This window comes from Lepus europaeus, chromosome 14 (genome assembly GCF_033115175.1).
Source record: "Lepus europaeus isolate LE1 chromosome 14, mLepTim1.pri, whole genome shotgun sequence".
Lineage (NCBI taxonomy): Eukaryota > Metazoa > Chordata > Mammalia > Lagomorpha > Leporidae > Lepus > Lepus europaeus.
Genome location: NC_084840.1, coordinates 63,072,562 through 63,098,648, shown reverse-complemented (window position 1 = coordinate 63,098,648; position 26,087 = coordinate 63,072,562). Strand labels below are relative to the sequence as shown.

General features: G+C 42.3%; 1 protein-coding gene across 1 annotated transcript in view; it reads right to left on the bottom strand.

Moving 5' to 3' along the window:
* Positions 1 to 24,292, bottom strand: part of CATSPERE (catsper channel auxiliary subunit epsilon) — a 162,909-nt gene extending 138,617 nt beyond the window's left edge. The window contains exons 1-5 of the mRNA XM_062210795.1: positions 24,228 to 24,292; positions 19,866 to 19,914; positions 16,228 to 16,301; positions 15,535 to 15,604; positions 12,241 to 12,308 (exon numbers count right to left, since the gene is read on the bottom strand). Of these exons, the coding sequence (XP_062066779.1) occupies positions 12,241 to 12,308; positions 15,535 to 15,604; positions 16,228 to 16,301; positions 19,866 to 19,914; positions 24,228 to 24,292 (326 nt within the window). The remainder of the gene's footprint in view (positions 1 to 12,240; positions 12,309 to 15,534; positions 15,605 to 16,227; positions 16,302 to 19,865; positions 19,915 to 24,227) is intronic.
* Positions 24,293 to 26,087: the final 1,795 nt, after the last annotated feature.

The following is a 26,087-nucleotide window of genomic DNA, read 5'->3' as shown; positions in this document are numbered from 1 at the left end:
TGGGCTTTTCTTTGTTGGGAGGGCCTTTATTACTGTTTCAATTTCTGTGTCAGTTATTGGTCTGTTTAGGTTTTCTATGTCTTCCTGGCTCAATTTAGGGAGGTTGTATGTGTCCAAGAATCTGTCCATTTCTGATAGATTTCCCTGTTTGCTGGCATACAAGTCCTTGTAGTAATTTCTGATGATTCTTTTTATTTCTGTGGCGTCTGTTGTTACGTTTCCCATTTCATCTCTGATCCTATTGATTTGGGTCTTTTCTCTTCTTTTTTTAGTTAGTTGGGCCAATGGGGTGTCAATTTTGTTTATTTTTTCAAAAAACCAGCTCCTCGTTTGGCTGATTTTTTGTAATGTTTTTTTGGATTCAATCCTGTTGATTTCTTCTCTGATTTTAATTATTTCTCTTTTCCTACTGGGTTTGGGTTTGGTTTGCTGCAGATTTTCTAGATCCTTGAGATGACTTGAAAGTTCATCTATTTGGTGCCTTTCCAATTTCTTGATGTAGGCACCTATTGATATAAACTTTCCTCTTAACACTGCTTTTGTTGTATCCCATAGGTTTTGGTATGTTGTGCTGTTATCCTCATTTACTTCCAGAAAATTTTTGATTTATCTTTTAATTTCTTCTATGACCCGTTGTTCATTCAGGAGCATGTTGTTCAATCTCCATGTGTTTACACGTGCTCTAGGGATTCCTGAGTTGCCAATTTCCAATTTCATTCCTTTGTGGTCTGAGAAGCTGCATGGTATGATTCTAATTCTTTTGAATTTGCTGAGACTTGCTTTATGGCCTAGTATGTGGTCAATCCTAGAGAGGGTTCCATGTACTGCTGAGAAGAATGTAAAGTCCTTAGATGTAGGATGAAATGTTCTGTAGATGTCTGTTAGATCCATTTGGGCTATAGTGTCATTTAAATCTACTGTCTCCTTGTTGATCTTCTGTCCTGTTGATCTGTCTATCTCTGAGAGTGGAGTATTGAAGTCCCCCAGTACTATTGTATTGGGGTCTAAGTCTCCCTTTAAGTCCCTTAACAAGTCTTTTAAATAAGCTGGTGCCCTGTAATTAGGTGCATATACGTTGATAATCGTTATATCTTCCTGTTGAATGGATCCCTTAATCATTATATAGTGCCCCTCTTTGTCTCTCCTAACCGTTTTTGTGGTAAAGTTTATGTTGTCCGATATTAAGATGGCTACGCCCGCTCTCTTTTCATTTCTGTTGGCATGGTATATCTTTTTCCAGCCTTTCACTCTCAGCTTGTATGGATCATTGTTGGATAGATGGGTTTCTTGTAAGCAGCAAAAGGATGGGTTTTGTTCCTTAATCCAATCAGCCAATCGGTGTCTTTTAACTGGACAGTTCAAGCCATTAACATTCAATGTGACTATTGAGAAGGAGTAACTTTGCCCTGCCATTTGCCAAAGATATTTTCTAATATCTGGTTTGAGATTCCTGTGATCTTTTGCTCTGAGGTTTCCTTCCTTTACCTTCTTTCATATTGGTGACCGTGTTTCTGTGTTTCTGTATGTAACACATCTTTAAGCATCTTTTGCAGGGCTGGACGAGTGGCGACAAATTCTTTCAATTTCTGTTTGCTGTGAAAGGTCTTAATTTCACCTTCATTCACAAATGAGAGCTTTGCAGGATATAATATTCTGGGCTGGCAGTTTTTCTCTCTTAGTACCTGGGCTATATCTCGCCATTCTCTCCTGGCTTGTAGGGTTTCTGATGAGAAATCAGCTGTAAGTCTAATTGGAGATCCTCTGAGAGTAATCTGTCGTTTCTCTCTTGCACATTTTAGGATCTTTTCTTTGTGTTTCACTGTGGTGAGTTTGATTACGACGTGTCGTGGTGAGGATCTCTTTTGATCATGTTTATTAGGGGTTCTCTGAGCTTCCTGTACTAGGATGTCTCTGTCCTTCTCCAAACTTGGGAAATTTTCTGCTAGTATCTCACTAAAAAGGCCTTCTAATCCTTTCTCCCTTTCCATGCCTTCAGGAACTCCTAGAACCCGAATGTTGGGTTTTTTAATAGTATCCTGTAGATTCATGACAGTATTTTTTAGATTTCTGATTTCTTCTTCTTTTCTTTGATTTGACTGTTTCCTTTCCTGTTCTCTGTCTTCTAATTCCGATATTCTCTCTTCTGCTTCATCCATTCTGTTTTTAAGGCTCTCTAATGTGTTTGTCATTTGATCTATTGAGTTCTTCATTTCATTGAGGTTTTTTTTCACTATCGCAGTTTCCTGTTCCACTAGTTGTTTCATTTCATTTTGATTCCTCCTTAATATTTCATTTTCACGGGAGAGATTTTCTATCTTGTCCATTAAGGATTTCTGTAGTTCAAGAATTTGTTTTTGAGAACTTCTTAATGTTCTTGTGAATTTTTTGAAATCTGCTTCTTGCATTTGCTCTATCTCTTCATCTTCATAATCTTGCATTGGCGTGTCTTGTTCACTTGGGGGCGTCATAGTGCCTTCCTTGTTCTTGGTACCTCCGCTTCTATGTTTCTTGCTTGGCATGTTAGAGATAATTTGTGGTGTTTTTGTTTTTGTTTTTTTTCTCTCGTTATACTATGCCTCTAAGTGAGCTGTCTGTTTTGTTGGAGCCTTAGGGGCTGTGATGGGTGTGGCCAGAGAGCTATGCTTGTTTCTTGAGGTTTAAGGCTGTGTAAAGAGCGACTCTCCCAGATTATTTGCTCCTTGCTGGGACGCTCTCTCTCTCTCTCTTTTTTTTTTTTTTTTTGACTCAGTTGGGAGTGGAGTTGAGGGTAGTTGAAATCTAGCCTCTGTGAGTATTCGTTTGATCTACCCCTGGGACCATATGCAGAGTTTATGCAGCCCTCAATATGTTCTCCAGTTTCGCTAAAGGTACTGAGTTTGGCTGAGCTTTACATATGTAAAATCGCGGTGCTCTTTGTTTTGCTTGGTGAGTGAAGGGAGAGGCCTCTGTTCCCCCTCCCCCCAATGTCTCGGACTTCTCAGGTCTTTGTCTTTCTTACCCTCCTCCGTTCCCGCTTGGCAAGTTAGAGATAATTTGTGGTGTTTTTGTTTTTGTTTTTTTTTTCTCTCGTTATACTATGCCTCTAAGTGAGCTGTCTGTTTTGTTGGAGCCTTAGGGGCTGTGATGGGTGTGGCCAGAGAGCTATGCTTGTTTCTTGAGGTTTAAGGCTGTGTAAAGAGCGACTCTCCCAGATTATTTGCTCCTTGCTGGGACGCTCTCTCTCTCTCTCTCTCTTTTTTTTTTTTTTTTTTTTGACTCAGTTGGGAGTGGAGTTGAGGGTAGTTGAAATCTAGCCTCTGTGAGTATTCGTTTGATCTACCCCTGGGACCATACACAGAGTTTATGCAGCCCTCAATGTGTTCTCCGGTTTCGCTAAAGATACTGAGTTTGGCTGAGCTTTACATATGTAAAATCGCGGTGCTCTTTGTTTTGCTTGGTGAGTGAAGGGAGAGGCCTCTGTTCCCCCTCCCCCCAATGTCTCGGACTTCTCAGGTCTTTGTCTTTCTTACCCTCCTCCGTTCCCGCGCTGGCGAGATTCTGTGGCTGTGGCTCCTCTCCCGCCGCTGCCGCTCGGCTCGTCTCGGTTGGTTTTCCACGTGGTGGGTTCCCTGTAAGTCCTCTGTGTCTCCTCCACAAGATCCGGAAGCGATTCCTCTGCAGTTTTTTTCTTGAGTCTTTTCCTGAGGCTACAGTAATTCCACTTTTATGAAAGTTTATTTTCCCAAACTAAGGCACACGTCCTCACTATCCGCCATCTTGGCTCCGCCCCAGTCTACTTCACTAAGTTTAATGGTTTCCAGTTGCATCCATCTTGTTGCAAAAGACAGGATTTTTTTTTTACAGCTGAGTAGTACTCCATAGTGTGTATGTGTGTGTGTCTATGTGTGTATACCATAATTTCTTTATCCAGTCAACAGCTGATGGACATCTAGGTTGATTCCATATCTTAGCTATTGTAAATTGTGTTGCAATGAACATGGGGGTATAAATAACTCTTTCATACACTGATTAATTTTGGTTTGGGTAAATTCCCAGGAGTGGGATGGCTGGATCATATGGCAGGTTCATATTCAGATTTCTGAGGTATCTCCATACTTCCTTCCACAGTGGCTGTACCAGTTTACATTCCCACCTACAGCACACCAGGGTACCTTTTCCCCAACATCCTCACCAGCATTTGCTGTTTGTTGATTTCTGTGAGCCATTCTAACTGGAGTGAGATGAAACCGCACCGTGTTTTTTTTTTTTTTCCATTTCCCTGATGGCTAGTGATACTGAACACTTTCTCAAGTGTCTGCTGGCCATACGAATTTCCTCTCTTGAAGAATCCCTCTTCAAGTCCTTTGCCCATTTTTAACTGGATTATTTGCTATGTGGATGTAGAATTTCTTGATCTCTTTATAGGTTCTGTATGTTAACCCTTAATCAGTTGCGTAGTTTGTAAATATTTTCTCCCATTCTGTCAGTTGCCTCTTTACTTTGCTGAGCATTTCTTTTGCAATGCAGAAGCTTCTGAGCTCGATATATTTCCATTTATCAATGTTGGCTTTGATTGTCTGTGCTTTTGGGGTCTTTTCCAAGAAGTCTGCCTATGCCAATGTCTTGCAGAGTTTCTCCAATGTTCTTTAATAATTTGATGGGATCGGATCATAGATTTCAGTCTTTGATCCATTTTGAGTGGGTTCTTGTGTAAGGTATAAGGTAGGGGTCTTGTTTCATACTTCTGCATGTGGAGAGCCAGTTTCCCCAGTACCATTTGCTAAAGAGACTTTCCTGGCTCCAAGGATTGATTTTAGCTCCTTTGTCAAAGATAAATTGGTTGCAGATGCACGGGTTGATTTCTGGAGTTTCTGTTCTGTTCTAATTGGTCTACAAGTCTGCTTTTGTGCCAGTACCAAACTGTTTTGATAAGATACAATAGTAATGGGGGACTTCAACACTCCACTTTCATCAATGGACAGATCAGCTAGGCAGAAAATGAACAAAGAAACAACAGAGCTAATCAGTAACGATAGATCAAATGGACCTAACTGATATCTACAGAACTTTCCACCCCAAAGTTGCAGAATACACATTCTTCTTATCAGTGCATGGAACTTTTTCTAGGATTGACCACATGCCTGGCAATAAAGTCTTGGAGAATTCAAAAAATTTGAAATGATATCATGCATCTTCTCTAACCACAATGGGATGAAACTGGAAATCAGCAACTCAAGATTTTCCAGATCATATGCAAACACATGGAGACTGAACAACAAGCTCCTGAATGAACAGTAAGTCATTGAAGAAATCAAAACAGAAATAAAAAAATTCCTGGAAACAAATGAAGATATCATATCAAACTTATGGGATACAATAAAAGCAGTGTTAACAGGGAAGTTTATAGCAATTAGTGCCTATATCAAGAAATTGGAAAGGTACCAAACAAATGAGCTATCAATGCATCTCAAGGATCTAGAAGAACAACAAATCAAACCCATGATTAGCAGAAAAAAAGAAATAATTAAAATTAGAGAATAAACAAAATTGAAACACAAATAATACAAAAAATCAGTGAATGAAGATCTGTTTTTATTTTTGAAAAAAATAAACACAATTAATACACCACTGGTCCAACTAACCAAAAAAAGAGGAGAAGACCCAAATCAAAAAAATCAGAGATGAAAAAGGAAATAAAGGGTCTGGCACTGTGGCATAGTGGGTAAAGACTCTGCCTTCAGTGCTGGCATCCCATATAGGTGCCAGTTTTTTTTTTTTTTAATTTTTGACAGGCAGAGTGGACAGTGAGAGAGAGAGAGACAGAGAGAAAGGTCTTCCTTTGCCGTTGGTTCACCCTCCAATGGCCGCCGCGGTAGCGCGCTGCGGCCGGCGCACCGCGCTGTTCCGATGGCAGGAGCCAGGTGCTTCTCCTGGTCTCCCATGGGGTGCAGAGCCCAAACACTTGGGCCATCCTCCACTGCACTCCCTGGCCACAGCAGAGAGCTGGCCTGGAAGAGGGGCAACCGGGACAGGATCGGTGCTCCGACCGGGACTAGAACCCGGTGTGCCGGCGCCGCAAGGCGGAGGATTAGCCTGTTGAGCCACGGCGCCGGCCCATATAGGTGCCAGTTTTAATCCCAGCTGCTACACTCCTGATCCAGCTCTCTGCTATGAACTGGGAAAGCAGTAGACAATGGCCCAAGTCCTTGGTTCCCTGCACCTGCATGGTAGAACTGGAAGAAGCTCCTGGATCCTGGCTCCTGGCTTCAGATTGACTCAACTCCAGCTGTTGGGGCCATTTAGGGAGTGAACCAGAAGATGGAAGACCTCTCTCTTTCTCACTCTCTCTCTCTCTCTCTCTCTCTCTCTCTCTCTCTCTCTCTCTCTGTTTGCCTCTGCTTCAGCTTTTTTCTAACTGTGCCTTTCAAATAAATAAATCTTTAAAAAAACAGAAAAAGGAAATATAACAACAGATACCACAGAAATAAAAATAATAATCAGGAATTATTACAAAGAGCTGTATGACAAAAAATTGGGAAACCAAGATGAAATGTATAAATTCCTAGACACATACAATCTACCAAAATTGAGTCATGAAGACATAGAAAACCTAAATAGATCTATAACCAAGATGGAAATTGAATCAGTAAGAAAGACCCTCCCAACAAAGAAAATCCCAGGACCAGTTGGCTTCACTGCTGAATTCTACCAGACATTTAAAGAAGAACTAATTCCAATTCTTCTCAAGCTATTAAAAAAAAAACTGAAAGGGAAGGAATACTCCCAAACTCCTTCTATGAAGCCTGCATCACTCTAATTCCTAAACCAGCAAAAGATACAACAGAGAAGAAGAACTACAGACCAATATCCCTCATGAACATAGACACAAAAATCCTCAACAAAATTCTAGCCAATAGAATCCAAAAACACAACAGAAAGATCATTCACCAGGACCAAGTGGGATTTATCCCAGGTATGCAGGGATGGTTCAACATTTGCAAACCTTGTTGCACACTCTTGTTGCCCACTTATTGCACCGTGCTTCTGAGTGTGAGGCCTTATGGCCCCTGCTTTCCTGCCTGCATGCTTGCTCCACGTGGCTCCTGGTATGGACCCAACTTAGCTTCTAGACTTCTTTCTCCTCTAATTAAAGCCCTCATTTTCCTATGCATTTCTCTTACTGAATAAAAATGCTTAAAAACTTAAAAAAACATTTTCAAATCAATCAATATGATACATCACATTAACAAACTGAAGAACAAAAACCAAATGGTCATATCAAGCAGAGAAAGCATTTGATAAAATACAACAACCTGGGTCTGATGCTGTGGCACAGCAGGTTAATGCCCTGGCTTGAAGTGCCAACATCCCATATGGGCGCCAGTTTGAGACCCAGCTGCCACCGCGGCTGACTAGGCTAATCCTCCGCCTGTGGCGTGAGCACCCTGGGTTCTAGTCCCAGCTGGGGCACTGGTTCTGTCCCAGTTGCTCCTCTTCCAGTCCAGCTCTCTGCTGTGGCCCCGGGAGTGCAGTGGAGGATGGCCCAGGCCCTTGGGCCCTGCACCCGCATGAGAGACCAGGAAGAAGCAAATGGCTCCTGGCTTTGGATCAGCACAGCGATATTCTGGTTGGCCACTTGGGGGTGAACCAATGGAAAAAGGAAGACCTTTCTCTATGTCTCTCTCTCTCTCTCTCACTGTCTAACACTGCCTATCCAAAAAATAAAAAAAATAAAATAAAAATAAAAGGAGACCCAGCTGCTGCACTTCCAATCCAGCTCTCTGCTATGGCCTGGGAAAGAAGTAAAAGATGTCGAAAGTCCTGGGCCCCTGCACCCATGTGAGAAACCTGGAAGAAGCTCCTGGCTCCTGGCTTCTGATCAGCACAGCTTCAGCCATTGTGGCCAATTGGAGAGTGAACCATTGGATGGAAGACCCTTCTCTCTCTCTGTCTCTTCTCTCTCTGTGTAACTCTGACTTTCAAATAAATGAATAAATCTTTTAAAAAATACAACAACCTTTTATGATGAAAACCTTAAGCAGGGGCTGGTGCAGTGGCTCACTTGGTTAATCCTCTGCCTGCAGCACTGGCACCCCATATGGGCACTGGGTTTTAGTCCTGGTTGATCCTATTCCAGTCCAGCTCTCTGCTGTGGCCAGTGGAGGATGGCCCAAGCACTTGGGTCCTTGCACCTGCATGGGAGTCCAGGAAGAAGCACCTGGCTCCTAGCTTCGGATTGGCGTAGTTCCGGCCGTAGCGGGCATTTGGGAGGTGAACCAATGGAAGGAAGATCTTTCTCTCTGCCTCACTCTCTCACTATCTAACTATCAAATAAAAAAAAATTTAAAAAGTAAACCTTAAGCAAATTGAGCATAGAGCATTTCTCACCACAATCAAGGCAATTTATGACATGCCTATGGCCAGAGTCCTATTGAGTGGGGAAAGTTGGAAGCATTTCTACAGAGATCTAGAACCAGACAAATATGCCCACTCTCACCATTAGTACTTAATATAGTCCTGAAAATTTTAGCCAGAACCATTAGGAAAGGAAAAAGAAATCAAAAGGATGCAAATTGGGAAGGAAGAAGTCAAATTACCTCTATTTGCAAATGACAGGATTCTATATATAGGAGACCGAAAGACTCCACTGAGGAGACTATTGGAACTCATAAGAGTTTGGTAAAGTGGCAGGATATAAACACAACATGGAAAAATCAATAGCCTTTGTATATATAGACAATGTCATGGCTGAGAAATAATTTTTTTTTTTTAAAGAAAGTCACAGCCGGGTCTCGAACCAGCACCCATATGGGACGCCAGCACTTCAGGCCAGGGCGTTAACCTGCTGCGCCACAGTGCTTAGCCCCCAAGAAATAACTTTTAAGATCTGTCCCATTAACAATAGCTCCAAAAAGAATTAAATACCTTGGAATAAATTTAATCAAGGATGTCAAAGAGCTCTATGATGAAAATTACAAAACACTAAAGAAAGAAATAGAAGACAACACTAAAAAATGGAAAAATCTTCCATGTTCATGGATTGGAAGAATCAACATCATCAAAATGTCTATACTACCACAAGCAATTTACAGATTAAATGTAATCCCAATCAAAATACCAACAGCATACTTTGCAGATCTAGAAAAAATGATGCTAAAATTCATATGGAAACACAAGAGACCTCGAATAGCTAACGCAATCTTATACAACAAAAACAAAGCTAGAGGCATCACAATACCTGATTTCAAGAGATACTTTCATCTGTTTCTTAATTGGTTCAGAACCCATATATGGAATATTGGTGATTTGCACCAGGGAAACTATCAACGAGTGAAATCTGCCAGTTCCACGAGTAGTAGAGAGTCAGCCCTTGCTTCTCAGTGAGAGTCTGGGAAGGTGTGGCAGTATTTTAGAGAGGAATGGCTCCACGGTGCTTCTGGTGATGCTTGCCGGAACATTATCAGGACTTATAGTCTGGCTGATGATTTACAGTCCAAAACTTTCATATAAACTGCAGAATCATCTGACTTTAAGGGTCCCCGTGGACCTGGACAATGAAGCTGTCAGCAACAATCACTCTTTACTGAAAAACCTGAGTATTCTGGTTGGTTCTGCCTGAGTCATGTGCCAATCTTCAACTAATAACTGCAGCCAGTGAAGTGCGGGTTTGTGGAGTTAGTACCACACAAGTCACACGTAATTAGAAATGCTATCATAGAATAGGGAGGAACGGTCCTCGCAAGAGTATGAGCCTTAAGTAGATAAAAAGAAATATACATTCCAGTCATAATACATTTCTTTATATCCTACACAGTGCTTGGAATATTGCCTGGACTAGGATATTAAAGCATTTTCTGAGTCACTCACATTTTTTAAGCTTACTGAATACTTTTACTATGCAGTTGATTATGTATTCTTGCATTTGTTTTCCCTTCTTATTTATATTCATTAGTTCTCATGTTAAAGTGGGGTTGAAGAGGGTGGCAAGAGGAAGAGTTGCTTAGGAATGCATATAATGGAAGTGGAAGAGCTCCACTGTCCGAAAAGCCAGAGTTCAATGCCAATGCTATCTTGTAGTGGCTTTGTACATTTATCCAAATGATTTAACCCATGCAAGCTTACGTTTCTTTTTCTCTAAAATAATTTAATACTTATCTGGTTATCATAAAAATTGAGAAAGACAACATGTATATAATATGAATATATAGACATAATATGTGTTCAAATAGTGGTTGTTATTATTATTATTTGTTGTTCAGTATTACTTTTTTTAACTTTTACTTAATAAATATAAATTTCCAAAGTACAGTTTATGGATTACAGTGGCTTTTTCCACCCCATAACTTCCCTCCCACCCGCAACCCTTCCATCTCCCGCTCCCTCTCCCATTCCATTCACATCAAGATTCATTTTCAATTATCTTTATATACAGAAGATCAATTTAGTATATATTAAGTAAAGATTTCAACAGTTTGCACTCACACCAAAACACAAACTAATACTGTTTGAGTATTAGTTATAGCATTCACATTGAAAAACCCAATAAGAACAGAGATCCTAATAGGAGTAAGTGCACAGTGACTCCTGTTGCTGACTTAGCAAACTGACACTCTTATTTATGGCATTAGTAATCACCCTAGGCTCTTGTCATGAGTTGCCAAGGCTATGGAAGCATTTTGAGTTCGCCAACTCTGATCTTATTTAAGCGAGGTCATAGTCAAAGTGGAAGTTCTCTCCTCCCTTCAGAGAAAGGTACCTCCTTCTTTGATGGCCTGTTCTTTCCACTGGGATCTCACTCACAGAGATCTTTCATTTAGGTCTTTTTTTTTTTTTTTTTTTTTGCCAGAGTGTCTTAGCTTTCTATGCCTAACATACTCTCATGGGCTCTTCAGCCAGATCCAAATGTCTTAAGGGCTGATTCTGAGGCCAGAGTGCTGTTTAGAGCATCTGACATTCTATGAGTCTGCTGTGTATCCTGCTTCCCATGTTGGATCTCTCCTTCTTAATTCTATCAGATAGTATTAGCAGACACTAGTCTTGTTTATGTCATCTCTTTGACTCTTAGACCTATCATTATGATCAATTGTGAACTGAAATTGATCACTTGGACTAGTGAGATGGCATTGGTACATGCCTCCTTGATGGGATTGAATTGGAATCCCCTGGCGTGTTTCTAACTCTACCGTTTGGGGCAAGTCAGATTGAGCATGTCCCAAATTGTATATCTTCTCCCTCTCTTATTCCCACTCTTATATATATATATTTTTTTTTTGACAGGCAGAGTGGACAGTGAGAGAGAGAGAGAGACAGAGAGAAAGGTCTTCCTTTTCCGTTGGTTCACCCCCCCAATGGCCGCTGCGGCTGGCATGCTGCAGCCGGTGCACCGTGCTGATCTGAAGCCAGGAGCCAGGTGGTTCTCCTGGTCTCCCATGTGGGTGCAGGGCCCAAGGACCTGGGCCATCCTCCACTGCCTTCCCGGGCCACAACAGAGAGCTGGGCTGGAAGAGGAGCAACCGGGACAGAATCCGGTGCCCCGACTGGGACTAGAACCCGGGGTGCCGGTGGAAGATTAGCCTAGTGAGCCGCGGTGCCGGCCTCCCACTCTTATATTTAACAGAGATCACTTTTCAGTTAAATTTAAACACTTAAGAATAATTGTGTGTTAATTACAGAGTTCAACCAATAGTACTAAGTAGGACAAAAAAATACTAAAAGGAATAAAGTATTAAGTTGTTCATCAACAGTCAGGACAAGGGCTGATCAAGTCACTGTTTCTCATATTGTCCATTTCACGTCAACAGGTTTCCTTTTTGGTGCTTGGTCATTTGTCACCGATCAGGGAGAACATATGATATTTATCCCTTTGGGACTGGCTTATTTCACTCAGCATGATGTGATTTCTCCAGATTCCTCCATTTTGTTGTAAATGACAGGTTTTCATTGCTTTTTACTGCTGTATAGTATTCTATAGAGTACATGTCCCATAATTTCAGCACTATATATTAATATTAATATTAATATTATTAATATCAATGTCAATTTATTAATAATTACTAATATTAATAATTTTGTTTATATTGCTATTAATATTAATTATTATTATTGATATATATTGCAGTATATTTGAGAATTTCTTGGCTGGGGAATGAAGGCTTGTATGGAAACCTTTATGTAGATAATCAATTTGGATTAATTAAAAGTTGAAGCTAAATACTCTTTAAAAGCATTAATTAACTTTGCATTCAATCCTGCATTACTTACCTAACTCTAAAATACCACAAAAAGCAAGTATAAGAATCATGCACATACAAATTGCGTTCTTCTTCTTCCTAAAAGAAAATTAAAAAGAAATGATGATAAAAAAAATACAAACATGAGTATAGGCATAAAAGTCACAGAGGAATTAAGTTAGCTAAAATTAAAGGAAGATGAACAAATTTCAGAATAGAAAATACATACAATATTAGTTCAGTTTTGAACTACTAAGAATTTACTAATGTGTGCAATAAATTACAAGAAATTTTAATGGCTTGTTATCCTTACAGTTTGTATTGTATTTTTCTTCCTCACTGATATATTATCAAATAATTGGGTGTGATTCTGCTCCACAGAGTACATTAGGCAGTGCATGGAAACACTTTTTGTGTGTGTGTGTGTGTGTGTGTGATAACCAAGTGGTTTTGATTATATTTCATAGTCAGATGTACCTCATCAGCTGGCTGTTGGATCTGATGACATGGTATATAAATGACAAATACATTCCTACATATGCAAATATGCCCATGTCCACATTTTTATATCTGTACATATTTTTACATGAGTATAGGCTGTCAACATAAACAAAAACAAAAGTCATTTATTTCCTCATGAACTCTGTGTGTGTGTGTGTGCGTGTTTTAAGATTTATTTATTTATTATAGAGGCAGAGTTACAGATAGGGGAGAGGAGAGAGAGAGAGAGAATGTCTTCCTCTGGTTCATTCCCTAAATGGCCACAATGGCTGGAGCTGGGCTGATCCAAAGCCAGGAACCAGGAGCTTCTTCTGGGTCTCCCATGTGGGTACAGGGGTCAAAGGACCAAGGACTTAGGCCATTTCCATTGCTTTGCCAGGCTATTATCAGGAAGCTGGACTGGAAGTGGAGCAGCCAGGACTAGAACCGGCATCCATATGGAATGCTGGTGCTACAGGGGGAGGCTTAATCTACTATGTCACAGCGAAGGTTCCCAAATTGTGTTCTTGAAACTGGCAAATACAGACTCAAAAAGACAACTGTAGGGGCCAGCGACATGGCTCATGTGGTTAATTCTCTGCCTGTGGTGCCGGCATCCCATATGGGCACCTGGTTCTAGTCCTGGCTGCTCCTCTTCCAGTCCAGCTCTCTGCTGTGGCCTGGAAGGCAGTGGAGGATGGCCCAGGTCCTTGGGCCCTGCACCTGCATGGGAGACCAGGAGGAAGCACCTGGCTCCTGGCTTCGGATTGGCGTAGCTCTGGCCATAGCGGCCATTTTGGGGGTGAACCAACAGAAGCAAGACCTTTCTCTGTCTCTCTCACTGTCTAACTCTATCTGTCAAATAAAAAACAAAAGACAACTGTAAATATCTTTTACTTTATAAGGATTGAAAAATGAATTCATATCCATCTGGCCTTACCCATATCACTCTATCTACTTGTTCCCTAAAAATAAAACTTATTAAGAGCAGGCATAGTCTCAAAGGCTGGATTCATCATGTGTAGTCTATACAGCAATAGCTTTGAACACATCTGTATGGAGGTGGCATCAGTTTTGAGGTGTGCAGCTAAAACTTTATTACCAACTACTGAAGTGTCAATGACCTCAAAATGCTTTACTTTGTTTTTCTGTTTTTGGTAACCTAGAGAAGAGTCAATATTTTACATGTTGCATTCACTTCTTTATTTTTTGGACAGGCAGAGTTAGACAGTGAGAGAGAGTGAGAGAGACAAAGGTCTTCCTTTTCCTTTGGTTCACTCCCCAAATGGCCACCATGCTGATCCAAAGCCAGGAGCCAGGTGCTTCTCCGGTCTCCTATGCGGGTGCAGGGCCCAAGGACTTGGGCCATCCTCCACTGCCTTCCCGGGCCATAGCAGAGAGCTGGCCTGGAAGAGGGGCAACCGGGATCGAATCCGGCGCCCCGACTAGGACTAGAACCTGGTGTGCCGGCGCCGCAAGGCGGAGGATTAGCCTGTTAAGCCACAGCACCAGCCTCATTCATTTAAATTCTGACTGAATATATGTAAAATGCTACACAAACCTTAATATTTACATAATAAATTAAATATGTATAAAAATAATAAAATCCAGAAAGGGAGAGAGATCTTCCATCTGCTGGTTCACTCCGCAAATGGCCCCAACAGTTGGGGCTGGATAAGTCTGCAATCAGGAGCCTAAACTCCATTAGGGTCTCCCATGTGGGCGGCAGGGGTCCAAGCAACTGCTTTCCTGGGCACATTAGCAGGGAGCTGGATGGAAAGTGGAACAGCTGTGACCCACAGTTATGCTCATATGGGATGCCAGTGTCACAGATGGTAGCTTAACCTCCTGCACCACAATGCCAGCTCTAGCATGATTTACCTAAAAATTAACAATATACCGATACTAACTTTAAAATAGCTCTTTTTATGGGGATGGCATTTGGTACAGTGTTTAAGATACCATTTGGGACACCTGCATTCTGTATCAGAGTGCCCATGCTCAAGTCCAGGTGTAGGACGATGTAGGACGACGCAGGCTCTTGTCTCACATAGAAGAATTTCCATGCAGACAAGCGAAGTGAGCAAAGCAGTTTACTGAAAGCAAGAAATCTGTTGCAGCAGTCAGGAGGGGTCTCCAAGAGAGGAGCTGCCAGAGAAGCTTGCCAGTGCTGGTTCTTTTATACACAAAGTGGCTGCCTCTGGCCTCTTTCTGAGAAGTGAGCACAGATTTAACCAATCAGAAGGGCAGAATAACAACTTATCAGGAGGCCAGGAAAACAATGTATCAGAAGGCAGGGATTAATAACTATGTCTAGCCTGTTTTCATAATAAAACTAAGAGTCGCCTTAGGCAGCCTCTGGGAAGAAGCAAGTATTTTCCCACTCTTAGAGCAATTTTGTCCCTTTTTCATTCTGACAGGGAGCAGACCTGACTGCCTATCAACCCGTCTAACTATGTACAGTGGCTATGCTTCTGATTCCAGCTGCCTAAAATGCAGGCTCTGGGAGGCAGCAGATGAAGTTTCAAGTACTTGGGTCACTGTCACTCATTTGGATGATCTGGATCTACATCCAGGCTCTTGGCTTCAGTCTTACTCAGCCCCAGCTGTGTAGGCATCTGGGGAGTGAACCAGCAGATGGAAGATCTGTCTGTCTCTTTGCCTTTCAAATAAAAAAAAAGTAAACAAATCCATAAATATACAAATAAAATAGTTCTTATTCATACTTACAATAAATACTATTTAAAGCAGGTTAAATTTGGTTGAAAATTTCAAAATAAATGCAAAATAAAATAACAGGAACAATTATTTAAGATGTAATAAGTTATCATTAAAATCAGCTTACTGGGCCTGTAACAATTGGTTTTATAGCTTGAAAACCAGGAGAAGAACAACGCAACTCTGTCCTGGGAGACCTAGTAGTTAAAAGAATAGGAAAGAAAAATGATAGATGCACATGAGATTAACGAACCCTCCACACACTATTTTAAGCCTAAAATCTCCAAGATTAGAGAAATTTTTAAAAATATTATTTATTTATTTATTTATTTATTTAACAGGTAGAGTTACAGACAGTGAGAGAGAGACAGACAGAAAGGCCTTCCATCTGATGGTTCACCCCTCAAATGGCCACAATGGCCGGGGCTATGACCATCTGAAGCCAGGAGCCAGGTGCCGCTTCCTGGTCTCCCATGTGGTGTAGGGGCCCAAACACTTGGGCCATCCTCCGCTGCTTTCCTGGGCCACAGCAGAGAGCTGGACTGGGAGAGGAACAACTGGGACTAGAACCCGGTGCCCATATGGGATGTTGGCGCCACAGGCGGAAGATTAACCTAGTGTGCCACAGCGCCGGCTCTGAGAAATTTTAAAATATAGCAATATCATACTGATATAGTGTTTCAAAGTATTTTTTCTTGTCATATCTATTTCATGAAAGGAAATTTACACTAATTACCTTATATCTGTCTATACTATATGAATGCATTTTTATGTGTAAATAAACATATACTGAATATGTATAGCAAAAATATCATATCACCTTTTATCTTGGATAGAGCAACTTTCTGGCACACTCCACTCAGAAAATGCTGTTCCTTCATACTCTAACTTAATCTAAAAGAGAAAGGAAATGAGTTTGAACAAAAAAAAGGCTTCAACATTTTCACCTCAGTGTTCAGTTGTATAATTAAATTTTCTGGGTCCTTATTTTTTACAGAAAGAATGACAAACTCAATTCCTGTGAAATTATATAAACTAATATGATAAAGGAAAAGGCTACTAACCTTCATGGAATACTCAATAGTCTCTCCCAAACACTCAAGTTTTTAATTTAATTTTATTTCAGAAGTAATCTATTAAGCATCTAGAAGGAAGCTGGTACCTTGGTAGGTTCTGGGTATAAAAAATGAACGATAGTGCTGGTGTTGTGGTACAGCAGATAAAGCCTCCACCTTCAGTGTCAGCGTCCCATACAGGCACCTGTTCGAGTTCTGGCTGTTCCAGTTTCTATCCAGCTCCCTGCTAATGCTCCTGGGAAAGTGGCAAAAGATGGCCCAAGAGCTTGGGCCCCTGCATCCACGTGGGAGACCGAGAGGAAGGTCCTGGTTCCTGGCTGCGGCCTGGTCCAGTCCCAGCCATTGCAGCCAACTGGGGAGTGAACCAGTGGACTGGAGATCTGTCTCTCCCTCTCTCTCTCTGTAACTCTGCCTTCCAAATAAATAAATAAGTCTTTAAAAAACAAACAAAAACCCAAAAATAATCTTTAAAAATGAATGAAGCAATAACCCTTCACTTAAAATCAAGTCACTTTCAACTTTGCAATGCTGTTTTATCTACCATCATGTTCTCTGGTCACCTTTTCTTTATTTCCAAAAGCAACTTTTTTTCCTGCTTCCGTTTTTTAATTTATAAATTCGTTCTCTCTTGAAGCATACTGACCCACTTTCTTACACTGTCAGTCTTAGCTTCAGTACTGGTCCCCTTCTTCAAGCCATAGTTGTAACCCGATTTTACCTTCTTATATTTATTACATGAAAATCATATATATATATACATATATATATATATTTGTATGTACAAATACATATATAAATGTCATTTCAGTTTTAAAGTTGTAAATGATTATAATACCAGTTGTTTCATAAGTTTGTTATTATAAGAGTAATGACAGTGTATAAGAAGGAAAATGAGAACAATTAATCAGAAGATGAAAGTTTAAAACATATAGAGAAAAATATAAGACAGTAAGTATGAGAAATTTTTAAAGCCTTAAACATAGTGGTAGATTTTATCACATTTTCTTCAAGCTCTAGACAAACCCAAAGTAAAGGTAGTCAGAGACTTGAAAATACAATTAAAAAGGTTGATGATAAATATTTTAAAATACATGCATTATTGAAATTAATCAATATAAAACATATACTTTCTTTCCATTTAACAAAATTGACTACATATACAAAAATGTATTAATCAATCTCAAAGAATTATTATCACATATACCATGATCTTTGAAATTAGCAAAACAAAATTAAAATTTCTCATAAAGTTAAGTAGAAGAAAATACTTGGCTATCTATAATCTTTAAAAAGTAACAAATAAACAAGCAAATCCACATTTCTCAATAATTTAGGGAAGAAGAAATTATAATATAAATCACAAGATATTTATAAATAATAAAAGCAGTTGATATCAAAACTTGTGATATGTTAGATAAGTGGTCTATCAAAGGAAATTACAGCATTAAATATATACAAAAGAAATAAGATACTTGAAAGTAAATAAACTCAGTTTCAATGAAAGATGACAAGAATTAAGAAAATTTACCAAAGTGAAAGAAAGGTTATAAAAAAAAGATAGAAAAGATAGGAATTTGCTAAAAAAAAAAAAAAAAAAAAAAAAAGGATAGTACCAAAATGCTCTAGACAACATAATAATAAAACTCAATGAGAAGCTAACCCTCAAAATCACAAAATTTAAATGAGTTGGGATAAATCATCAAAAATTACTGGACTCATGTGAGATTAGCATAAGGAAGCAAAAGAAAGCAAATATGTTCAACCTAAAAAGAGGTCTCTCAATTAGTCACAGGTATTCAGGAAAGCTATGGCAGGCCAAACTGAAGGACCTAGCCTAACTGCAGGGGACTATGCACTTTCCAACTTTTAGCTAAGTACAAGAGGATCAGTTTTATCTGAAAGGACAGGAGGATCTGGGACCTAAAAACTCCAAAACCAATCAGTCAGGGGTAGGTGTTTGGCACAGCAGCTAAGACACTATGTCCCAATCAGAATGCTTAGATTGAAGTCCTGGTCTCACTTCCAATTCCAGCTGCCTGCTGCTGTGCACCCTGGGAGGCAGGAAATGATGGTTCAAGTATTTGGGTCTCTGCCACCAATGTGGGAGACCTGGATTGAGTTCCACACTCCTGGGTTTTGCCTGGCTCAGCCTTTCAGGTATCTGGTGAGTGAGCCAGCAGATGGAAGATCTCTTTCATTTTTCTCTCTGTACCTTTCAAATAAATAAAAAAAAAAACACAGAGGGGCCGATGTTGTGGTACAGTAGGTTAAGCAAGGCTTGTGACATTGGCATCCCATATTGGAGTGTCAGTAAGAGTTCGGTTGTTCTGCTTCTGATCCAACTTCCTGCTAATGCTGCCTGAGAAGGCAGTTGAAGATAGACCAATTACTTGAGCCCTTCCAGCCATGTGGGAGACCTGGCTGGAGTTCCTGGCTTCTGGCTTCAGCCTGGCCCAGATATGGCTGTTGTGGCCATTTGGGGAGTGAATCAGCAGATGGAAGATATCTGTTATTTTGCCTTTCAAAAAAATTAAATCTTCAAAAAAACAAAAACCAAAAATAAACCAATCAGCCAAAGATACCTTCTTCTTCAAGGATCTATAGGGAACAGAAACACAGAGAGAAGAAAACTAAATGAGTAGGAAAGTGAAAATAAAGACACAAGAAAGAGAGGCTACTAATGAATGAGGAAATGTATTAGAAAAATATTTGCAAGTCTGGGTAAGCAAAGATTTTTTTCTTAAATAAGATCCACCAAAAGTAAGGTAAAAGTGGGGAGGAAACTGGCTCATCAAAATTCAACTTTCTTCCCCCAAATTTATTTAATATCCATGGATAAGGTTTAAGGTTCAGTGTTTGAAATCAATATCTGATTAACATATGGAGTAGAATATAGACAGCACTCTGTACATCAACAAGAAATAGGTAGAAACTTAAATAGAAAAGGGGCAAAGGCTACAAACAGGCAATTCACAGGAAAGAATCCTGTATAACTATGTGAAGAGTGCTCAAAATGACTAGTCATCGAAGAACCGAAAATCACAATAGCCTATGTAGTAATGAGACTGATTTAAATAAGAGAAAGGGGCAGATATCTAGCACAGCATTCAAAGCCTCTGACTATGGCACTGGCATCCCATATGGGCACCAGTTCAAGTCCCAGTAGCTCCACCTCTGATCCAGCTCCCTGCGAATGTCCCGGGAAAGGAATGCAAGCTGGCCCAAGTGCTTGGGGCCCCACACCCTCGTGGAAGACCTGGAAAAAGCTCCTGTAGTTGCAGCCATTTGGTGAGCAAACCAGCAGATGGAGGACCCCTGTCTCTGTCTGTAACTCTGCCTTTCAAATAAATCTTAAAAATTTTTTAAAGAAGTCAACACTTACAGTACTTCTGGTACTAAAAATGAGATAGTTCGGGCTGTTACTGGAATACCTGTAGAGGAAAAGGCCAAATGAGAATATTAAGACTAATTTCTCCTCCAAATATGAGTCTATACATGATCAGGGCATATTTGGATTGCCAAGAACTTTATCTTTCTGCCTAAACCCCTTCCTGGAAAGTGAACACAGGGCTAAACTTGAGACCATCAGTAACATCTACCCACCATTCTGGATATGTTAGGGTTTGCACAATATCTGAAGACATTCAAATGAAATGGGCAGTGAATACTCTTTCTTCTACCTCCCTCCATCCATCCCTCTTCCTTCCTCGCTTCATTTTTGTTAGGATAAAAACTGCTGGAGAACATTGGCTCTAAATACATTTATAAATTGAATTAAAATAAATTTAATGAAAATATTTTTTTAGGGGTTGGCACTGTGGCATAGTGGGTAAAGCCACTATTTGCTGTGTAGTTATCCATATCGCCACCAGTTCTAGTCCCAGCTGCTCCACTTCTGACCCAGCTCTCTGCTATGCCCTGGGAAAGCAGTGGAAGATGGCCCAAGCGCTTGGGCCCCTGCACCCAAGTGAGAGACCTGGAAGAAAATCCTGGCTCCTGGTTGGATCAGCCCAGCTTTGGCCATTGTGACCATTTGGAGAGTGAACGGTGGATGGAAGACTTCTCTCTCTCTCTGCAACTTTGCTCTTTAAATAAATAAATAAATCTTTAAAAAAATAAAACTCCTTTAAAAATAATTTTTAAACCAGTGTTTCCTGTCTAGAACACTGAAGGAGAAAGAAAATTTCTGTTAGTCCTTGTCCATTATCGTTTTAATTTCTGTCTGCATAATCCCACCTAAAGCAGCACTGTCCAAGAGCAATATAATACAACCCACCTTTCTAACTAAAAACTTTCCAGTATCCACATTAAAAGCACAAGAAGAAACATAGGAAATTATTTCTTCATTCTTACTGTGTGTACTTTCATTGAATTGGTATCAAGTTGGTGTATAGGCAAGCTCTGGCTGCCTTCACACCTCAACCGAATCCCAGAGATACCAGAAGTCTTTATACATCTCAGCAGGGGGACAAAAAGGGAGACTATGACAGTTGATCATTCAGGAGAGAAAAAAATCAAAAAGTATTAAGGGGAAGATCTAAAATTTTACACTGGGGTGGTCATTTGGTAAGGCAGTTAAGACTGCTTGGGATGCCTGGATTCCATATCCAATGCCTGTGCAGTTTGACAACTTTGCCTCTCATCCAGCATCCTGCGAATGTGAACTATAAGATGCAGCAGAGGATGGCTCAAATATAGTTGGGTTCGTGTCACCCAAGTGGGAGACCTGGATGGAGTACCTACTTCCTGACTGTAGCCTGGCCCAGCCCTGATTGTCACAGGCATTTGGAGAGTGAACCAGCGAAGGAAGCTCCTGCTCTCACTCACTCTCTCCCTCCTTTCAAACAAAATTTTAAGAAGTAAAATCCGGGGATCTCTCATTTCCCAAAGGAAAAATAACATCTTTGTTTTCTCCAACCTCTAATTGAAAGTTACTACTTCCTTCAATCATAGACCAGGGATTGAGAAGGAGCGTAGTGGGGGCAAGAGGCACGGAGTCACCACACAGACCCCGGGAGTCCGGTGAAAGTGGGGTCAGAGATGAGCAGCCCGCAGACTCGTTTATTTCAGTTGGTACAGCAGCTTAAATAGCCAAGGCAGCCAATCTGGTCAAGGGGCGGTCTATGCCCTAACCAATCAGCCTGTAGCCACACAGTATCCAAAGCCATTCAATCACAGCCTGTTGCCAGGCAGTATCCGAAGCCATCCCATCACAGCCTGTTGCCAGGCAGGCTCTGTTGCCAGGTGGGTTTCGAAGCCATTCCTGAGTAACTGATACTCGCTTGCCAGCGGCCATCTTGGCATGGCCTTCTCATTCCACCACAGTTACTTCTTCCTTCAATCATAGATCAGGGATTGAGAAACTATGCCCTGTGAGTCAAATTTCACAGGTTGTTGTATTTTTATTGGCACACAGCCACACCCATTTGTCCACCATTGTTGGTGTGTGCTGTCTCCTCCCAGGACAGATTTGAGTAGCTGTAACATAGATGGCATTGTCTGAAAAGCCTAAAACATTTACTGTCTGGTCTCTTGTAGAAACATTTGGTGACCTGGGGTGTTCAACATAACAAAAGCTTATAAACGGGTTCAGGGGCTGTCCTTAGGAACATCAGGTGTCACTATTTATTGATTCATTGCTTGCTTGTGCTGAGAGCTCTAACCATACTCCTATCATTGCAGCCAAGCCTCACAACAACCCTATGGTTTTATTATCTTCATTGCTGTGGCCACACAGGTTAAGCCACTTGAGCACCAGTTCAACTCCTGGCTGTTCTGCCTCCAATCCAGCTCCCACGTTATGCACCTGGGAAGGCAGCAACAGATGGCCCAGGTGCTTCGGCTCCTGCCACCCACATAGGAGACCCAGACGGAATTCCAGGCTCCTGGCTTTGGCCTTTTGGCCATTTGGGGAGTGAACCAGCAGATGGAAGATTGCTCACTCTTTCTGTCTACCCACTCCTCTGCCTCTGTAACTCTCCGTTCAAATGAACAAATCTTTTTAAAAATTATCTTCATTATCCAGAAAACAAAATGAACTTAACAAAATTCTGTCAGAATGCAACATTTTTGCTCTTACTCATTACTTCATTGACTCATTTATTTATTTGAAAGGCAGAAAGACAGAGAGAGGAAGAGGCACAGAAAGAAAGAGGGAGTGAGGAGCCTGTGTGTGTGTGAGAGAGAGACAGACAGACAGAGAGACAAACCCTCCATTAGCTGATTCACTCCTCAAATGGTCTCAACAGCCAAGCTGAAGCCAGAAACACATCCTAATCTCCCACATCAGCGGCAGGTGGCTGAGCATTTGGGCCATCATGCGCTGATTCCTTAGGCACATGAGCAGGAAGTTGGTTTGGGAGTGGTGTAGCCATGCCTCCAGCCAGTACTCTGATATGACATGCTGGTGCAGCAAATGGCAGTGAAACCCACTGTACCACTATGCTGGTTCCTACTATTACTTTTTATTTGATCTCTTCTTTCCAATGAGATGTCTCTTCCCTCTGAAACCACTACCATGGTTTGATTTATTGTTAGTATCCTTAACCTTTTATGTTACAGGCAATGATTATCTGTATGGTGAAAACAGAACATTCATAGGATGTGATTTTTCTGGTTAATCATCTGTGTTTTAACATATGGTGAAAAATATTTCTAGGCCGGCGCCGCGGCTCACTAGGCTAATCCTCCGCCTTGCGGCGCCGGCACACCGGGTTCTAGTCCCGGTCGGGGCACCGATCCTGTCCCGGTTGCCCCTCTTCCAGGCCAGCTCTCTGCTGTGGCCAGGGAGTGCAGTGGAGGATGGCCCAAGTGCTTGGGCCCTGCACCCCATCGGAGACCAGGAGAAGCACCTGGCTCCTGCCATTGGAACAGCGCGGTGCGCCGGCCGCAGCGCTTCTACCGCGGCAGCCATTGGAGGGTGAACCAACGGCAAAAGGAAGACCTTTCTCTCTGTCTCTCTCTCACTGTCCACTCTGCCTGTCAAAAAAAAAAAAAAATTTCTAAAGTTGCAATATATATTTATTTATTTATGAGGCAAAGGGACAGACAGAAAGACCTGTCATCCTTGGCTCACTCCCCAAACACCCACAGGGGCCAGGGCCGGGTCATTTCCAAGCCAGCAGCGCAGAATTCAGGTCTGTCGCATGGGTGGCGGGATCTAACTACTGGAGCCATCACCTGCTGCCTCCCAGATTCTGCATCAGCAGGAGGCTGGAATGGGGAGCAGAGCTAGGACTTGAACCCCAGGCGCTCCTGTATGGGATGCGCCGGTCCAAGTGCAGTCAGTCTTAACCACTGAGCCAAAAGCCGGCCATCGAAAACAATTCCATACCCTCTGCAACGCTGCCAGCACTACATACTGAACAACAGTCAAACTTGCCTGGCGAATCTTCCAGAACTTGGAGCACGTGACCCCCAGAGTCAACGCACCTTCCATTTGCACCGCGGTTATGTTTTAGAGAACAATCACCCGACCTAGGCCGACGGTTCCCCCTAGCTGCCTTGGGCGAGTGCCTCCTCCCTGCCCACTGCGAGAGGCTGCCTGGTTCCCATTCACTGTTCTCCTCCAGGGCCCAGGTGTCCCACAGCGAGAAAGCAGAATCCCTAAGGGCTCTTGGTGCACCAGGGGCCAGCAACACCAAGGCCCAGCAACACCAAGGCCCCGCAACACCCTCTGGCACGAGGACTGCCGGGGCGAGCAGGCCGTGGACTCACGGGGTGCGGGAACGGGGCGTCTCTCTACCTCCACAAGGCCCAGCCGCAGCAGCTCAGCCACGACAGCAGCACCGCCACTCCCGGGGTCGCCATGGCGCCGGCTCCACCTAGGCCCAACGGCCTGGCCAGTGCCCGTTGGGCTCCGCGCGGTGCCGGGGCGGCGGGCCGCACAGGCGCGCCAGGGCAGGGGCACGTGTCCAGCCGCGCAGGGAAGTGTGCGGAGGCCGGGCGGCTGGCGGGAGCGCGCAAGTGTAAAGCCGGTTTGCCGAAAGGCGTGACTCTGGCGTCTTCGGAGTACGTTTTCGCCCAGTTCCTCCCCGAGACCCCAGCACCACTGCCATAGCAAAGGCGTTCCTGCAGAGCGCGCCAGGGGGCAAAGCGTGCCGCCACAGACTTCTAAAGGGAGCAGAGCTGAAGAGCAGTGCGTTGCTTATTGAGTACCTACTGCATGCCCAACACTGGGCACTTGCCACAAAAAATAGTACCGCATGCTTCTCTTCAAAGAGTTTGTAGGCCAGATAAATGCCAGTTATTGCACAGTATTAAGACCTGTTTATTTATTAGTAGGCCTTCTATGTCATCAGTGTCCCCCTGTATCTCTCCGTAGTAGGCTCTTAATGTTAACCCACTTAATGTATTGAACAGAAATGGTACATGGAGCCGACACTGTGGCGCAGCGGGTTAACACCCTGGCCTGAAGTGCCGGCATCCCATACGAGAGCCGGTTCCAGCGAGACCCAGATGCTCCACTTCCTGTCTGGCTCTCTGCTGTGGCCTGGTAAAGCAGTAGAAGATGGCCCAAGTCCTTGGGCCCCTGCACCCACGTGGGAGACCCAGAGGAAGCTCCTGGCTCCTGGCTTCGGACTGGCGCAGCTCCGGCCGTTCTGATCAATTGGGGAGTGAACCAGCGGACGGAAGACACCTCTCTCTGTCTCTCTCTCTCTCTCTGCCTCTCCTTCTCTTCTGTGTAACTGACTTTAAAGTAAAATAAACAAATCTTTAAAAAAAATACTGAAACGCCTTGAAAGATCATTAGCATTGTATATGATTTGGGAGACACTACATATGACACGATTCTATTCCCACCTTTTTCCCAAGCAATTTTTATCTTAATGAGATGTGTAGTTAATTTCTGTGTAATTGAAAGGGCATTAGATCAACAGTGGATATACTCTAGAATCTAGCACTGAAAGGCACTTAGAAGTAATGAGTAGGCGATTCAGTAAGGGACTGGGCTCTGGGCTCTGTCTAGGTACCAATTCTCAGCCCACTGCATCAACTTACTAGCTTTTATTAAAATGTTTTGTAATGTTTATTTACTTTTATGTACTTCAAAGGCAGAATGACAGAGAGAGAGAAATATCTTTCATCTACCCATATACTTCCCAAATGATCATAACAGTCAGGGCTGGGCCAGGCCAAACGTAGGAGTCAGGAACTCTCTCTGGGTCTCCCACATGGGTGGGCAGGGGATCAGCACTGGAAGCATCATCTGCTACCTCTCAGGATACATTAGTAGGAAGCTGGATTGGAAGAACAACAGCTGGGACTCCAACTGGCACTCTAATGTGGGATATCGGTGTCCCAAGAAGTTGCTTAACCAGCTGTGCAACAGCACCCGCCTCCATTTTTTAATTAAAAACCCATTTACTTGAAAACAAAACAAAAATTATTTATTTGGAAAGTTGAAAAGGAGGGAGGCAGGGGGTGGAGAGAGAGTGAGAGAGAGAGAATTTCCTCTAGTGGTTTATTCCTCAAATACCTACAATATCTGGGGCTGCAGCAGGCTGAAACGAGCACCCTGGCACTCAATCCAGGTCTCTCACATGGGCGCTAGCACAAGTACCTGCACCATTACTTGCTGCCTTCCAGGAACCGCATTAGCAGC